The 19459-nt window shown below is 32.6% G+C and overlaps 1 protein-coding gene across 1 annotated transcript; it reads left to right on the forward strand.

The window, feature by feature from the left end:
- The first annotated feature begins 3 nt into the window (after positions 1-3).
- LOC149799335 (uncharacterized) lies at positions 4-19067 on the forward strand. Its single transcript, XM_089958666.1, has 6 exons — positions 4-94; positions 5488-5679; positions 8879-9003; positions 9961-10036; positions 11598-11751; positions 14020-19067. The coding sequence occupies exons 2-6, from the start codon at positions 5518-5520 to the stop codon at positions 14385-14387; spliced, it is 885 nt and encodes a 294-aa protein (XP_089814792.1). The 5' UTR covers positions 4-94; positions 5488-5517; the 3' UTR covers positions 14388-19067.
- Positions 19068-19459: the final 392 nt, after the last annotated feature.

Consider the following 19459-nt stretch of genomic DNA (forward strand, 5'->3'; position numbering starts at 1 on the left):
CGAATTAAGCGGAAGTTTAGCCTCGATATGAGACAAACGTCGAAGAATATTGCTGACAGAAATGTACTGGTAGTAATATGACGACAAATATTAGGTTGGTAAAGTACCAATAGAGAACGCAAAAGTAATAATGGCACGTAATTATTTTAACTGAGGTACATAGTGGATCAGGGTAAAAACGGACCGGTACCAAAAAGACCCACGACCAAAATGGACTATAGTCTGACTATACATACCCGTTTGTTTGTACCCCCCTACCTAAAAGACCCGAGCCAAAAAGGCCCAGTTATTTATCAATTACCAATGGATGAATATTTTCATTTGCGAAAACTATTGACTCTTCCTGTTTCACATACATTCATTATCGTTAATACATCTGTAATACATAATTTATTTTTGTTGATTATAATTTATGCTTTAAATAGAATTTGCTATAGTCTTAAGTCTGTGCCTTGTAGGCACTGTTATTGCGTTTTGGTTGCAATGAAAGTCAGTTCAAAATTGGAAGAGAATTAAAAGGTTATTTATTTAAAAAAATAAAAAAAAATATTCCGGTGGGATAGAAAGACAAAAAGAAGAAAGATATGTCTAACTAGTATAAGCAACAAAAGACAAACGTTAATGCCATTTCAGATTCCTAAATTTGTTAATAATAACAAGAATTATTACTAATACTTGAATATTAAAATCTGACATCAAATACTACAACAATATTGCACATAATGGCTGTCCGATAAATTTAATAGGAAAATATAGTAAACAATTCTACAATAACAGCAACAAATGATCGCTGAACCATAAAAACATGCATACATATTCATTTTTCAACAAAAAATCTTACAGCACAATAAAATTGCACATAGTGGCTGTAAAAGTTAATTCATAATTTCCAAGTCTTTGTTCTCCTAGTGTAGATCACAAAACGGAAAAAAGAAAATGTTGAAACACGGTGTTACAAGTCAAGATCAAATATGTGGCTAACAGAAAGTCTCATAAGAATAGATGATTGTATTGGACATTCAAGAAAAGAAAACAAAACATACACAATCATAAATACATGCTTAAAGAAAAGTTCAGTTATGGAACTGTACATGTGATATAAAGTTTAAAGTTCAAACATTTTGATTTAATACTACATATAGGGCTAAATTTTGATTTCAATTTACTGCAGTATTGTATCAACAACTGTTACAGAATTGTATGGCACAGTTGAACATTTGTAAGAAAATTTTTTGAAATCAATCTAGCATCTCTCCATTGTGGGTCCATAAACTGTAATGTAAAATCTGTGAATATTGCACATTGTGTTTTTTAAACAAAATGGCAGTGATTTCGTTATACAAGTATGTAATCTAAGGTCAGTAGCTTCAAAATCTTCATCTTTAGATAAAGTCACATTAATTTTTGAAAGATACACAAGTTATTCATGTTGAAGACATTGAAAATATCAGACAATGTAAAGTAAGGAATGTTCCCTGAAAGATATATATAATGGAAAAAGTATAAAGTATGATGAATAAAATGTTATGAGTGAAGAGAAAAAAAGAGGCACAAGTACCGTACACCTGACGTTTACAGATAATCTCCTGGGGTAGTTCAGTCAGGATTGTCTCAGTAATCGCTACAAAAACTTAAAATCTTATGACACTCCAAGCCCTGTTGAGACTGGAGGCATAGGAAAAAGTTGTAATTGTAGAGATTTGTATTCTTGTCTTAATTGTGATTATCAAAATTTCTTAACATATTAAATAAATCTGAGATAGAAAATGAGTAAAGAAAGTGTGAAAAGTACAATGCGATTGCGATTCTTTCCTGATATGGGTACTACAATCTGTGTAATCCGTAAAGTTTCTTCTTCTTCTTCTTCTTTTCCTTCTTCTTATTAATCAATCTTTCAAACGGTCCTTTTTAAAAGAGTCTTTTTCGTCCAGGACCTTCCTGACCTGTTACTGGCATTTCTGGACCGGTCCTTTTTAATCCGGGCCTTTTTGGTACTGGTTCTTTCTGAACCAATACTGTACACAGTGATAAAATAATCCTGAATGAAAGATCTTAGCAATTGTATTCACAAGCATAAATAATAATAGAAGGCAAAGATGAAATATTAGTATGATTAATAAGTACAAAAAAGAAAGAAAGGCATGTTTGTTCTGATAATCATTTCACAATTTTAGCATATTTCGATATTAAATGGGTTAGGGTTGTTAAAAGTTAAAGTCACGGTTTATCAACTAAATAAAATTGACCTTGATGTTCGTGCTGTTCTTTCATTAATTAAAATATTTATTTTAGTAGCAGTTATACCCAAGAAACACTTGAAGTGCAGTGTAAATACTAACAGTGCGAACATCTAACGTTCACGTTCTCATTTATTTGTACCCCCTACCGATTTCAAAAGCAAAAGCATCACGATATCAAAAATGAATAAAACTTACTTATTTCAATTTATAATTTCTGATATGATTATCACCACGGGGTCCCTAACACTGTTACCTTCTTGGCATTTAAAAGTAAACTGATTCTCTTGATGCAATCAAATATACAGATTGCTCATTATCCTTTTCTGATTTCCAGAAGAGTCCACTGCAGTCAAAACTGTTATGTCTGGTTGTAATATTTATAAAAAAATCTTAAAATATATTTAATCAAAGAGATGTAACTCTAAAATTTTATTAGATATTGAGATTTCAGAGATGATGAACAACATCACATCTGTAGCTTGAAAAGATAAACACGCCCATGCAAATATGGCAGCCTTGTTATGAAAGAAACTCCCATTTGATTTGAAAAACCTAAATGTTTACAGTGTTTGTGGACAAGAATATTATAACTTCTCTTGTTAATTGTGTGTGTCAGAAACTTGAAAGTAATTTACCTGCAATGTTTTTGGGTATTACTACTATTAAACAGCCATTTTATTGTCATACAATTTAAAAAATAAAAAAATCCAAACACACACACACACACACACACACACACACACACACACACATATAATATGAAAATAAGATAACCAAGAACAGTGGAACTGAAAATTTAAAATGTAATGTATTATTTGTAGAAAGGTGACAAAAATATAGAAACAAAAGTATTGTGCAATTTAAAAATTTACCATCATCACCTGTGCAGTGCTTTTCTGATAGTATTTATTTGTGAAAATAAGAAAATATAATTTCAGTTCTTAATTTTAAAATCTGATAATAAAATCTGTTCATGTTTAAACATGTTTATGCAATAAGTGTACATTTAGGGGCATAATGCAATATTAATTCTGAAATGGAATGTATTTGCCATCTGGATACTGTCAGACATGTTATATTTTAAATATCTGACATATCTGATGTTTTTATCATAAATTATTTTTAATCATTGATAAATTCATAATATTTAATCAGTGATACATATTGAAGGGAAATAAAAACATTTGTCTCTATTTCCTTATTATTATATATGTTCTTCCAATAAATATAAACTTGTATCTACTTACACCATTTGGTTGTTTCATCATTAAACACAGCTCACTAGATGCATTGCTGTTTATTTTTGGCAGTTACCATTCATTAAGTTAAAAAAGCTGAAGGGAATCTGATTGTTTCACTCCCTGCGAGATAAAAGAGTTTATACTTGTAGGCTACTCTAAACAATTGACTGGGTTTGTGACACGGACACTGATGATTTATTATATCTTTTTATGTTAGGATGAGAAAGAGACATTCCATCAAAGAAAGTAGTCTTATACATAAAGAATTAAAACAGATGAAAACCACCAATTTGTCAAAACCCTAATTTGTGTGTGTATGATGCATGTGTTTGGGATTTTTAACATAGCTTTAAAAAAAAATTTGTCTCATTGCTACGATGCTTGCACTGTGACAGTTTTATAGGGATGTCTAACACTGGGGCACCATGCTGTAGCTATATAGCATAATGTCGCTCTCAGTCACATTATCCTGACACCAGGCCAGTAAGTCCTAAAACTAATCTCTTAATGCTGAGTGCTAAGTGAGGCAGCTGCTAGTGCCATTTTTATGTCTTTGATATGACTTGGCAGGGGTTTGAACCTGTAACCTCCAGCAGCCAAGGCAGATATTCTAACCACTTAGACCACCAGAGTGGTCTTCAAAAATATAATCTAATAAAGAGGATGCTTAGCATCCTCTGATAACAAATTGCACGTTACAGCAATAGGTGAATGAGAGGAAGTGCTAAAGTTATTTTGTGTGTGAAAACCTGTAAAATAAAAATGCTAACTGTGGTAAAAAAGGAAGAGAATTTGCAAGGATTTTAATGGTTCTGTACTATAATATCATGTTTTCATGGCAACATACAAGTGATTATGCTTTAGGTATTATAGAAGTGTCATTCATTTTGTTCTTCTATCTTTATTTCTGTGGCAACATACCTTGTACAAAGGTCTATGAACATATAATGTATTCTGGTAATTGCGTTATGGATTGGCACTGATTCTTCTATGCATGCATCTGTAACACATAATTTATGTGGAAATTCCTGGACTCCGACTGAAAAATTGAAGGTGAAGGAAACTATTAGCTAAAGTCACAATTGAACTAGTACAAAGTTAGTGATATGACTCAATGGTCTTAAACTAAGTAACAGAAGAAGCAAAACCAGCAAGTGTATTAAAATCAATAATTAAATTTATGTATCTAATTTACAAAGTGAAAACTTTAGAGATACTTACACTATTGTGAATTAAATCCCCAATAATCTAAAAAGTATCCTGTTCCAAATGAATTCCAATATTGAATGTGCTAATGTAACATTAGTCTTGAATAGGTTTATGTACCAAGAGTCTTGATGGATCATAATGATTTAAACCAGAATGTCTTTAAATGAATTCACAATAATTCCAAGCTAGTGTTTTAGTCCAAAAACCAATGTGCATTTTGTAATTCTGATGAACAACTTTTTAAAATAAATTATTCCACTCAAATTATATCTGAACACAAATGCAAACGATTCCATCTTAAGATATGAATGAATAATTTTGATTACCACAACCTTATATAAAAACCTAAGACACTATAAAATGACCAGGATGTGGGTCACAAGTTTGCTTCCAAAACATTCTAGGTTTGTAAATAAGGCTAGACCTTGAACTCAAATGTCAGGAAACAACTTATTTATAACATACATACATGACAGAAAACATGAGAATAAGTTAGGTTGGCCAAACATCATCCCTTAATTATAGACAAAGGTCAGGCACACCATACAGACTAAATTTACATAACGTTTAGATGAACAAGTTGTTCTCCACTTTTATTTTTGGTTGTTTTTTTGTTTTTTTTACATTTGCAGTACTTAATTGCTTTTCACCACAGCCTGTAAAATTGACAAATGATGTTTATCGTTAAATGTTAAAGTTGTTGGCTAACATAGTCATATTATTCATTACTGAGAGACATAAATTGACATATTGATTTTATTTACAATGACTTACCCTTTTTACCCCTCTGAAATCAGAAGGCTATGAGGTAGCATCAAGTTCTGATAATGCCTGCATGTGCTGACTTCAAGTTCAGTATACTGGTGGGTGGCCAACCAATCCCCGAGTATGAAAAAGATGGTACATACTATGCAGAATCCAACCTGTTCACTCCGTTCAGCTACAGGCAGCCTGTGGAGGAAATTGTAGGTGGAGAGGTGGAGAAACAGGTTGGTAGATTTTCTTAATACTCCTCCATGATGTTGTATTTTCAGTGTCCTTCAGTGTAATGAACTCAAAATATATCAGAACAAATCTAAATGTGTTCAAAAACAAAATTTTATGACTAATATCTCAGAAAGGCAGTTTTCACTGTAAAAATTGAAATAGCCCAGTCTATTGGGTTAATGCATACAATATACGCTTTATGCTTTTATACTTAATGTATTTAAGTTTGCTTTGCGATTTTTAAAAACAGTTTTTCTGAGGTTTTAAATGGATTACAATTGTGAAAAAATATTATATTCTGTAATTTTATTTAGACAATATTATTCACTGGAAAATGCTAAATTCTCTATTTTACATTACAAAATGACTGAGATTTTACCAGAAAAATTTAAGTGCAAATAAATTTATAATAGATAATAGTATAGCATATGCATTATGAATGCATGGTTTTCTTATTTATTTCAAAATAATAAAGCTATTCATGCATTGATCAACTATTTTTCTTGTATAAAGATAGCATGTTTAAATTTCTCATACAAATCCCCATAATTGTTAACTCCCTTGTTATTTCCACTGATTACATGTATTGAAAATTGTGTTGTTTAAAAGGTGGTTTCAAAATATTTTATGGAAGCATATAATTAATATGAAAAAAATTAGTACCCATTATGTTTGTAAGGCAAATGGATGTGAGGAGTGAAGATCTTTACTGTTTCATGTACTTTCTGGCAGTCATCTTTTTCTGGCAGTCTAAATTTGATCATTTGATATTTTGTTTCAAATCTTAAGATGAGTTATTTGCAAAACAAATTAGGTGAAGATTCTATTTGCGAAAGATTTGCTTTTCTTGGTAACTATTTGTAATCAATTAGTGTATTAACAGATGTATTTGCAAATTTTTGCATTTCACTTCAGCATTGCAATTATAAGTAATTTTGAGAAAAAAAAATTATATTTATTCTGGAGCTGAATTGCAAAAGGATTAATATTTTTTAATTAGAATTTGCAAAAGAAAAATAGACAAAACAGGGATGGCATTGGAACAGGCCAGGAAATAAAATTTATGGTAAAGTAATTAAGAGGATCACATTGCAGCTAGCCTACTGCAAATAACAGAAGTTCCCATTTCATGGTGTGCTCCCTGATATATGGATGTGTATTCATATGTCCTTATTTCAAAACTTACACTCACACAGGTTGATTGCTCTAATTTTTATATCAAAGTTCTATCATTGTCAGAAGTTTTCTTTTTTTAAATTTCAGAGCATTTGAAATAACACATGCTGAAACTATTTATTTTCACAAGTCTAAATGAATTGGTAATAAATATAATGGGGATGAATTAACATTTTTTTTATGGGGAATTATGAACTTTGTAGGGAGAGACATGAATATTTTAAGAGGAGTTACGAATTCTTGATGGGAAGATACAAAGTTTGATTCGGAAGTTTAATTTCTTTTATTAGAGATATGAAAATTTGACGGGAAATTATGAATGTGTGATGGAGAGATGTGAATGTTTGAGGGGAGATATGCATTTTTAATGAGAAGTTATGAATATTTTAATAGGGAGTTAAGAGTTTGTGATGCAGAGTTCAGTTGTGAAGTTTTGAGGGGGAGATATATATTTTTGATGGGAAGTTATGAATTTGTGAGGGGGAAGATATGAATTATTGATGGGAAGTGATAAATCGATAAGGAGTATGAATCTTTAAAAAAAAATCATAGTATGTGATAGACTTGAATTTTATTTTGCTGTAAACCTTGAACATAAGATTATTTTGCATTAAACTTAAAATCAGAAAATGACAGTATCTATGATCTTACAGCTCACTTATTCTCAACTAGTAAAGGCTTGTCCCATCTACATGTATTATACATGAATCTCAACTAGTAAAGGCTTGTCCCATCTACATGTATTATACATGAATGTCACTTATTCTCAACTAGTAAAGGCTTGTCCCACCTACATGTATTATACATGAATGTCACTTATTCTCAACTAGTAAAGGCTTGTCCCATCTACACGTATTATACATGAATGTCACTTATTCTCAACTAGTAAAGGCTTGTCCCATCTACATGTATTATACATGAATGTCACTTATTCTCAACTAGTAAAGGCTTGTCCCACCTACATGTATTATACATGAATGTCACTTATTCTCAACTAGTAAAGGCTTGTCCCATCTACATGTATTATACATGAATGTCACTTATTCTCAACTAGTAAAGGCTTGTCCCACCTACATGTATTATACATGAATGTCACTTATTCTCAACTAGTAAAGGCTTGTCCCACCTACATGTATTATACATGAATGTCACTTATTTTCAACTAGTAAAGGCTTGTCCCATCTACATGTATTATACATGAATGTCACTTTTAAGTGAAATGTTGGTAAAGCATGGATTAATATTTTGTTCACTTGTATTGTACATTTGCACAAACTGATATTTCACCTGGTTCATTATATTTTCGCATTATAGGTAATTTATTTGTGATCTTTTATACCGGCTTTGAATGTAAAATTATTTTGTTTATAGCCAGGGGTAATAGTAGATTGAGAAACTTTTGAAATTTACTAGTCCTGCTGAATCTTCACTAGTCCTTCCCACAAATGCAGACTGGTGACAACCGAAACCTTACTACTGAAATGATAAAACTGTAAGTCAAAGAGGAAATGTGCTAGCTTTGGGCTACTGCTAATTCAAGCCCTGGCCTATAGGTCCACAGTGACTTGAGCATATATTATGTACAGGTCAGAATGAGTTATCTTTGCAAGAATAAATTATTACAATGCAACTATAGGCCTCATTCTTCAGTTTTGAGCATACTGATGTGTCATTCCCTAATAAAATGCTAGGAAAGCACAAACAAAGACTCACATTAAAGTTAGGTCCAAATTCAAACAATATAGACCTGATCTGCTAGCATATAAAGTGGTGGCAGATCAGGGTCTATGTTATTTTTTCTACTGATTAGTCCTGATCAGATGCATAGAACAGATATTCTGCAATGTCAGCTCAGGGTCTATGCCATGGGATTGGACTTTTGAGGGACTATATATGGCAAAAGAAAAACAATCCTCTTATTGATGGTCATTAAAAATATTTAAAAGTAGGTCCACAAAATATGACAAGTTATATACAAGAAATGTGTTCTGTCAATAAAATACCTTGATACATTTTTTCTCCCAGGCATGGCCAGTGACCCCATATCAGATCTGTATTGAGGCAACTCCAGAGACACCACATTGCTACTACAGAGTGTTTTTAGATGGGCAGAAGGTGAAGAGTTTGAGTATAAAGCCTGGACAGATACGGTATACACTGAAAGTTTTCTTAGTTGTATTGGTCATAGATAAGAAAAGTTTATGGGATGGTTTTTCATTCATTGTCCAACCATCTATCAACATAATTTTGTTATTGCTGCTGCTTCTGAACTACTTGCCATGAAACTTGACACACACTTTCATCCCATAGTCTAGTTGGTCATAAATGAAAATGGTACTTAGACATTAGGCATGGCCAGCACAGCAGCCATCTTGAAAATCCTTGTTATTGCATATCCTTCTGAAGGGATGGTCATTAAAAGATTTGTTATGATGTCTAGCTGGGCAGAAATGAAATTGGTTGTGATCTGACATCCAATGCAGCTTCCATGACAGCCATTTTGAAATTTGTTCTAGCTACTCCTCCTGAACAGAAGGTTATATTGATTACGAGGTATTCACTAGAAGACAACCTACCAATGATATCATGATCTTCCCTGTGATATCACACTCTTCCCAGTGATGATGATCTTCCCTATGATATCATGATATTCTCAGCAATTTCATAATATTCCCATTGATGATATTATCTTCGCAGTGATGTCATGAGATCTTATTTTGTTACCATGATCATCCCACTGTTATCATGGTCTTTCCAGTAATATTATGATATTCCAGTGGTGTCATCATCTTCCCTGTGATGTTATTGTTAAGTACATTTTTTAAATCTAATATTTAGAAAAATGTACCAAAGTTTTAGAAAGGGGATAACATTTGTAGTGGTGTTACTGTCAAATATGATGATTTTTACTGACTCAGCTAAACAGTTGAAAATGTTTAATTTGCGATAGTAAAACAACCATTTATGTCGTTATATCATTTAATTCAAGACAATCGTCCTCTGATTCATAGTACATCAGCCTTTCAGATCAATGGATGCATTGCCCTAAGCTAAGTATGGGACATATTCAATTTCTTGGAAATATTTTGAGATTTACTTCTTTACAGATTGGTCAAAGGTTTCAGAGATGGTACCACAGTAAAAGAGTTCCTATTCTCTCTGCCAAGGTTTGCTAGAGATGAGGTAAGTAGTACAGTAAAATCTTTACTATTGAATACTGGAATACTCTAGAGGTACTTTGAGTCTGGTTTACAATAGAAAATACAAAACACTTAAAGCACAGCTAAAAAATTTCATATACAGATAGCCAGCCTCTTTTTTATATACAATGTATAAGCAGTCAATGGATTAAGGTTGGTGCAGTTTATATTTTACCAAGTCATGGTGGTTGCTGGTTGCGTTCAGAAGGTGGTCGCTCATGACAGAGTGTTTATATGATAAAATTGATCTGTGCATTACAGTTGTGGTCAGAAATCATAGATGGTCACTAATAGCAGAGGTCACTCAAAACAGTTTTTACTGTATGTTATAATTTTTCATACACTGTTAATTAATTGACCCATTAGCTACCATCAGCCTACTTAATATCACATGAACATTTACAATATTAAAGATTTTCTTTTCAACGTTTATGTGTGCATTTGGGTACTTGGTGAAATTAGCAACATTACCTTACAAGGATATATATCTTGCACATGTCCCCAATCCTGTCTCAACTCAAATATAATTTAGACCTAGCTGGAAACTGCATAGGCACAGATTTGACACTACATAATGTGCCAGCAGATCTAGGTCTATGTAGTTTGTTAGGAGTACACAGTAAAACAAACAGCATTTGGCTGTCAGGCAGATGTCAGCCTGTTGAGCATTCTCAGGTTCTTTTGGGTCTCGTGTTTGTTTTCTTTTTCCCCAGCAATGAATATCACTAATATTAATACATTCAATTCTCCCTGCAATCAAAGCATCCAATTCATGATGTTCTGCTTGTCTAAAACTAACACCACCTGGCGATGGCAAGTGGGTATAATGGGCAAGAGTTATTACCCTTTGTTTGTATAATATAGAACGAAAAAGAATTCTTCTTTTGGGTGGGCTGGAGTCAGTAGTAGGGTTTAAAGTTGGGTGAAATGACATTTGGACTTGACAGTGATAATAACTTTTGAAGTAGATTTGAAGAACAATAAGTTTTAAAAAGAAATAAAACAAACTGGTTAATTAAAAAACTGCTACCTTGTTTTTATATATGAATATAGTTTAACTGTGTATCAGCACGGTATTGGCTATGTGGTGCCAGAAGTGAATATTTAAATTTAAAAAAAATGAAAGTTCAAATGTAAAGATAAATAATTGGCCAGAAACATTTACTAGGTTGCATTCTTTGGTTCTACTTCAGTCCTGTTTCGGAGGTGGCATAAATTTCCAAGCCATATTGCTTTTCTGACTAGGGCAAGTTTTTTTTATGAGAGTATTATACATCAAGAAGAATTTCCACCTAAGTTGCACTCAGCTTGATGACTGTTTTTTTTTTTGTTGTTGCTGTAAGCCAAGCAAAAACCTAGCAGGCAGTAATGTTGATGAAATATTTGATTATGTATTTTGTTTGCTTTAAAAACTTGCTGTAACAGGGTAAAAGTCTTTTGAACTGCAGAGGAAAGTACAATGTGTACAAAACATGAAAAACCTTTGTATTGATAATATGCATGACAAAGGCATGTATATAAACAACATGGTTTTTGTATTTGAGGATGATCGCATGGACAGCCAGTGCTGCAGTAGAATTGGACTGATTGAAGTTGAGTGTTATAATGCCGTTCTCCAGAACACCAAGCAAAAAGAAAGGACAAGGGCAATGACATTTGATCAAGCCAACAAAAAAGACAGTTATAAAGTAACAAAAGGTATATTTCTTTTGATTCTTATTAACTCAGTTACATATTTTCAACTAAAGTACAACCTCTTCATCATAAATAGGGATTTTGCAAGGCTTTGCTCATTACACAGTAAGAAATTTAAATAAGATACTCATAGGATTCAGGTTTTGAAGTGTTTTTGCCTTCAAATTCTGTTGGTAGCAGGGTGATCCATTTAGTTACTGGATGTCAATTATATAAATGGGTGTCAATTACTTAAATGATTTTAGCATCCTGCATGCATTTTGTGGTAGAATAATGTCATAAGAAGTAAATAATGGAGCAACCTTTTTTCCCTGGGGTGTGTTCTGTGATGATGTTCCAGCTTAGGTCTGGGACATTTGCCCTGGAATGTGCCCCACGAACATGATCAGCTGAGATCTTAGACTTTTGCCCTAAGATGCGTCCCCTGAAGATGTCCCAGTGTAGATTTTGGACTTTTCTCTGGGATTGATGTCTTACATGATCATATCCCAGCTGAGATCTTGGATTTTATAAGACAGTTCAATTTCTCACCCATGCAACAGAGAAATCTACTTGTTTTGCTAACCTTACTTTTCTTGTCTCAGTCTAGTCATCTCAGACCAGTCGTCTCAGTCAAGGTGTCCACACGCTCAGAACTACTTTTAAAAAAGGAAACCCTTGTTGTCTTCTGCTGTCCCTGACGTAGTTGTACTAAAATCAAACAAAAACGTAGTAACTTAAGTTAAATCCATCTTTGAGAACACACCACACAAAAACATTTTGAGAGAGACAAATACAAATGCAAATGATGTCGAGCTTTTTGGTATTATGCTTGTTCGTTCCACACAGCATGGTCAATTTATCCTATATGCAGGCCTAGCTCAATACATTTTTAAATGTGTCATCAAATGTAGCTAAAGCTACCTAACTAGTTTTAAATACTTTGTGTGAAACAAAATATATACTGTTAGCTACATTTAATGACGCTGACCTGAAAATAACTGTGCTTCAGATAGGATAAAATTCTCAATGCTGTGTGAAATGAACAATATAACAGAAAACACTGCTCCATGCACATATACTATAGACCTTTACACTTCATAGCCTCCCTACTCTCTTAACAACTATGGAAAACTTTGTAACAGCCAGAAAAGTGTTATATAAAACATGCTTTTTCTAATTTTGTTAAGCATCTCCACTGTGCCCTGGTTGAATCAAAAATATACCTACAATATTTAATGACAAATAATACACTTACCAGCCAGAAGGAATAATTTATCCGTCAGCACGTTAATCCATAAGCAAATTTCACTGTAGCACTTGCCATATTTCCAGGACAGAAAAAATAAATGTTCAAAGAATCTGTGAACTTGAAAGTTTAGCACATGGTTATCTGCTAGAGTTTGTTTTTGGAGGGTCTATTATACACGGGACTAATTTTACAATCAATATTAAGGACAGCACAGGTATGTCACACACAGTTTCACCTCCTCCAAAGAAAAGAATAGTTATATATGATAAAGGACAGATCTCTAATTTCCCATGAATAATTTAAAGAAAGATGTTACTCTTAGTTATAGCTTGTACTAAGTATAACTACAGTAGAGCTGAGTAGCCAATATCATTTTATTATTTACAATATAACTTTTCAAAATTGGAACTGATGAAAATAATATTAATTATTTATTATCAATTTCATATAACATCCATATAGGACAAGCAATTTTTTAAGCTTTTCATCTGATTGGATCATTTCAGTTTTAAACTTGTTCTGATTGAATGAATACAGTTTTAAACATATTCTGATTGGATGAATACAGTCACTCTTGAATAGAGGAAGGTTTAGTAATATAATGTTAAATTTATATTTTTGCAACATAATTAAAACCTGATTTTTAAAACACTGTAAATTCAATTATCTTTTTACCAATTTTTTTCTTCATTCTGTGAGCAAAATGTGTGGTCAATTTTGGTATGAGAGAGGCTCAAGTCATAGGATTTGCTTTAAAACAATTGATTCTATTGGACACTCCAGATCTTTAACTAATGAAACACTTTAAGAGATTTAAATGGTATTGAAACATTTACTAGCTTCATTATGTTAGCAATATATGAGTACTATTATATTTTCAGTTATTTCTTTGATATAATTTTTTAAAAATTGTTCTTGCAAATATTTAGTTTGATATTGTTTTAAGTTAGGCCTATAATTAAAATGACATATCCCTATCTTTCCAAATAGTTTGTTCAAATCTAAGTGTGAATCCATTTAGAATATATTTCTTAATGCAGGGTCCTACCTTATGGCCACAACAAAATCTGGACAAGTGATTGGACACAAAACAAGATTTCGCAACACAGATTCCTGGACTGTGATTTCATTAAGAAGCAAACTGTCTATCAAATATGTCACAGCTCAGTCATTAACAGAGATGGGTTTCACAGTTCGGCCTTTTCTTCCTATTACTTTATCCTCAGGGAGTGCTGCCAGGGTAAAATCAGAGAGGCAGTCTAGAAAGGACAAGAGGGAAGTAAGTCAGGAAGAAGATACATTCAGTGCTACTCAGAAGGACTATTGGACTGTTTCCACAGCACAAAATGCTCTAATGGAAAATTCTCCAAGGACACTTACTTCTCAGGAAATGATTATTATAGATTGAAAGAATTATTACTAATTTAGTAGTTTAATTTTGTTACAGAAAAGAAGTATTGTTATTGTAGCTCCCCTTTTAGCAACCTGGTTCAAGAATGTAACCTGACCAGTGAGACTTCTGTTTGGCTAATGTCAAATCAGCAAGCAACCAAAGATATCATCACCGACCATCAGATATCAAATCACTGACCAATGAGAAATCTGAATGGCTAATATCAAATCATTGCTTAGTAATACAAAACTGCCAATCATTACACTATTGACATAATCTTTATGCTATGTTTTTTACACTCAATTACACCTTACACTTACCTGTATATGGATTATCAACTGATCTTGTGCAGCTTCCTGCAGGTGCATAAAGAGTAGGAAGAATAAACATTCACTTAAATATTTGCAATCAAGAATATCTTTATTCTCAGAAAGAGTTGAGGAGTTTCTTACAGGATAAAACGAGACACATTTCATGTAGATTTAAGTTCATAGAATTCTGAAAACAGATCATTGTTGCAAGCAAATAAATAAGAAAGATATTTTAAAAACTGATTGTTTGAAGAAGAGACTTTAAAGGTTAAGTACAATTCAAGTTCAGGCTCATAATCCTCAAATAACAATTTATTATGTACCCATTTTATCTTTCACAGATGATCTGGTGTTTGATACAGTTTGATCTGGTGTTTGATAAACATTTGATCTGTTGTTTGATATACAGTTGATCTGTTGTTTGATAAACAGTTGATCTGTTGTTTGATATACAGTTGATCTGTTGTTTGATATACAGTTGATCTGGTGTTTGATACAGTTTGATCTGGTGTTTGATACAGTTTGATCTGGTGTTTGATAAACAGTTGATCTGTTGTTTGATATACAGTTGATCTGGTGTTTGATACAGTTTGATCTGGTGTTTGATAAACAGTTGATCTGGTGTTTGATAAACAGTTGATCTGGTGTTTGATATACAGTTGATCTGGTGTTTGATACAGTTTGATCTGGTGTTGATAAACAGTTGATCTGGTGTTTGATAAACAGTTAATCTGGTGTTTGATATACAGTTGATCTGGTGTTTGATACAGTTTGATCTGGTGTTGATAAACAGTTGATCTGGTGTTTGATACACAGTTGATCTGGTGTTTGATACAGTTTGATCTGGTGTTTGATAAACAGTTGATCTGGTGTTTGATAAACAGTTGATCTGTTGTTTGAAACACAGTTGATCTGGTGTTTGATACACATTTGATCTGGTGTTTGATACTGGTGTTCAGTCTATATTTCCATATAACACACCTGGAGTAGAACTAATTGTTTTATGTGACTTGCAGTGTCAAAATTCAAATTTCACTCAATCTGTACAGCTAAAAATATTTAGGAAGCATACAAAAATGGATATCTAATAAATGCAATACAGTGTTTTGTTCCGAGTGTTGGGGGAAAAGAACTCCTTTGATATGGCTTGAGAATATGCCTTGGCCTGACAATATCAACATATCTCTTCATCATATCAAACTCTCTTTTCACTTACTCGGAACAATACATCACTTTACCATATCAAACTCTCTTTTCACTTACTCGGAACAATACATCACTTTATCAATTCAACCGATTCAAAACAAATTGGAAGCATATTGGTCTTGTTGAAAACATGTATGCAAGAACAAAAAAAAATGTTTGTGACTTTAATCTAGTACAAACATCAATGTTTCAAAATTGAAACTGGATGATCTGAAAACAGGCACTTTACTATGCTGCATATAACAGTCAGCATCATAAAAATAGAGCAGTAAAATATAACAGAAAATTTTAATTTCACATATGTGAAACCTTTGTTTCCTATTAACATATATCTGATGAAAAAAAAAGAAAAAGCACTCAAGCACACATTTTTTACTTTTGTACTTTTTTGTCTTACAGTCACATGAGTGATATTAGATAGTCACATGAGTGATATTAGATAGTCACATGAGTGATATTAGATAGTGTTTACGTTTTGTTTTAATCTTATGTTTCCAGTTACTAATTTTTAGAACTGAATGTCAAGTTCAGTCAGCCATAATCGTTATTTCACTTAGGTGTTTGCACTGTCATCAATATGATTTATTATTTCTTCCTGATCACAGGTGTGAGGGAATGTATCATTTTGTTTGTTTTGTCATATATTCATTCGTTGGTTGACTAAATAATTAATTTGTTGCATCATCAATAAAGTTGGTTTCCATTACTGATTTTTCATGCATTGGTGACTGCTGTTCTATAAAAGGTTAGTTCCATGGACCATCCATATCTCAAACCCTATGTTGCCTTCTATAAAACCAATGTAGGCTGCTGTGACCTATTTTTTGTGAACTTTATCATCAATGTCATCATATATTTGACACTATGAACCCTTCGTGTATCAATCTTCTTGCTCCTCCTGAGGTGCAATACCGTACATACTAAAGCAAAATTTGGTCACAGTTACCTGTTTTGATACGGTTGGGGACTTTGTATAAAGAAATGAACTTTCAATGGACATCTCTAACACAGTTTCTCTGTCATCAAAATGTTACACTAGATTCATCTTGTATTGTAATACACTACCCTTCAAAATTAAGTCCACTCTGACCTGTGTTTTATATGTTCCTAACTTCATCACTGATGGTCCCACATGCATGAGACTTTCAGTATTTATTCAGCTTATTGAGTTCTCCATTGCATTGCCATAGTTCAGTTTGACCAACGTTTTTAATACTGGAGAGAAATTTCAAGCAATATACATTTTCAATCATTTCCTTGATTTTGAATGCCTAGACTTGTTAACACTTGTAATTATGAATTACATCAGGTAAGCTACAATTAGCCTAGCTGGAATTTTCCATGGAAAGTGTTGCTGGTTTTCTGTTTAGAGAAACTTTTTAATAAGAGCTATGATTTAAGAATTGGAATTGGGGCATTTATTTGAAGCTGCTCTATTTTCTCGTGATATTAAGTCAACTTGTTAAACTTTCTGTTCTTGGTCATTTTGTTTGTTTACTTTGTTATAACAGGTAGAAAGTTAAGTGGTTTTGCAGTCTTTACAGTTTTAACTAGCTTTGTTTAAAAATCATTAAAGAGATGTGCTTTCTGTGGCATGGCCCAGTGTCCATCAACAATTGGCATTCTAAATTTTTCAAAATTTATTTTAAATTTAAAGTTTAAAATTATTGCACACAATGCTCCATCAGATACGGACATCGTTGCAGCAGAGGGAGAAACTTTTAAATGATGGTGTCTGTAAAATGAACATAATTTGACCAAATTTGACGGTTATTATCCTAGCCATGAGGACTTTAAAATTTGCACAGCTGATGCCAATCCATCATCAAATATGGGTACCATTATTGCTAAAAAAAAAGGAACAATTGTAAATACTTTTTATCCAAAATCACTAACAATAATGTGAGCATATTTGACAGACAGCATCCTGACATGAACACCTTGCAAGTTTGTATAAATGTTTCCCCATCTGTAGCCAAATATTGATGCTGCTTTTAAATTATAATAGCTTTGAACTACTACCTTTCAAAAGCTTGTTTAACAGAATTTGAAGAAATCTTACTGAAAGCATTCTGTCATCAAGTCTTTCAAATTTGTACAAATGATGTGTATCCAACATCACATATGGCCATAATTACTAATTACAGGAAAACCTTTTGATAATGTTCTCAAAACATCCTAGACAGGATTTGACCAAAGTTGACAGAAGTATCATGGCATAGAGATCTTTCAAGCTTTACAAAGTGAGGCAGATCCACCGTCAACTATGGATGTTAATGTTAGAAATGAAACAACTTTAAATGCCTTGATGGCATGAAGACCTTTCGAAATTTTTAGAAATTATGCAGATCTGCTATAAAATGTGGCCACCATTGCTAAAGAGAGAAAGATATTGAAATAGCTTGTCTCCAGATTGATTGAATAGAATTTGACTAGACTTGACAAAAAGCATGCTGGCATAAAAACCTCTTAAGTTTGTACAAATCATGACAAGTCATTATCAAATATGGCTACTGAGAAGAAACGCTTCTCTGAATCCACTGTGTAGAATTTGACCAATCTGTATGAAAAGCAGCCTGTAATGATAACCTTTACAATTTGTACCAGCTCATCAGCAAACATGGGCTCCAATACAAAAAATAGAAACAAAATTGATCAACTTCTTTTCAAAGACTGTTCAACTGATTTTGACCGATTTTACCAAGAGGCAGCTTGGAATACAGGGTTTCCAAATTTGTTCAAATGATGACAAAAGAGCAGAAACATTTGCCCAACTTTATATAAAAAGAACAATTTACCCCAGCATTCCTGCACAGCATCATGGCATCAGGGCTTTTGAGTATTAAACTTTCTTGGGCAACTGCTCATACATTTGGTTATTAAGCAGATATCAGTCAGGTGGGTGATATCAGGACCACTTGGGGCTCATGTTTTCTTTTTCTTTTTGTTTTCTTATTTCTTGTTAAATGTTTTAGAAAATCAAATATCATAATTATCTATAGTACAACAATTGATCCAAATTCAATCTTCAACCCTAATCTCACCTCATGGTTTCAGGAGTACTGATCTAGAATATAGTCAACACTGGCTGTATCAAGCTCAGTTGGACTTTCAGAAAATTTTCTTTGTTTCAAAATGTAATTTTCTATGTTTGCAAAAATAAACCACAACAATATTGTGTTATGCATATTAATATGTCAGTATTTTGGTGGATTTTATTACTTTTAAATATGATTAAACTGAATAATTTTTTTTATAGAAAATGACCAGGGAGCATCTGCTGTAATACTGAGTAAAAATATTTTCAGATATTTTTGATATGGTAATACCAAAATTCAAACAATTTAACAAGGTTATATACATTATCAGTGGTCAATATTTTCTCATTAGATAGCAGATACTTTGTATTGACATAAAGGCAGTTTGTTGTAGAATGGACTACTTGAATAATGAACATAGGCAGTTGTTGTAGAATGGACTACTTGGATAATAACAAGAACAAAGGCAGTTTGTTGTAGAATGGACTACTTGAATAATAACGAATAAAGGCAGTTTGTAATGGACTACTTG

The sequence above is a fragment of the Sinohyriopsis cumingii genome, chromosome 5 (assembly GCF_028554795.1).
Source record: "Sinohyriopsis cumingii isolate HCF-2022 chromosome 5, ASM2855479v2, whole genome shotgun sequence".
Classification (NCBI taxonomy): domain Eukaryota; kingdom Metazoa; phylum Mollusca; class Bivalvia; order Unionida; family Unionidae; genus Sinohyriopsis; species Sinohyriopsis cumingii.

Bases quoted from the DNA above. Each gene is read 5' to 3' on its own strand.
- LOC149799335 (XM_089958666.1), top strand. From the start codon at position 5,518: ATGCCTGCATGTGCTGACTTCAAGTTCAGTATACTGGTGGGTGGCCAA. The intron at 10,037-11,597 runs GTAAGTAGTACA...TTTGTATTTGAG, and splicing joins CAAGGTTTGCTAGAGATGAG to GATGATCGCATGGACAGCCA. The intron at 11,752-14,019 runs GTATATTTCTTT...TTCTTAATGCAG, and splicing joins CAGTTATAAAGTAACAAAAG to GGTCCTACCTTATGGCCACA.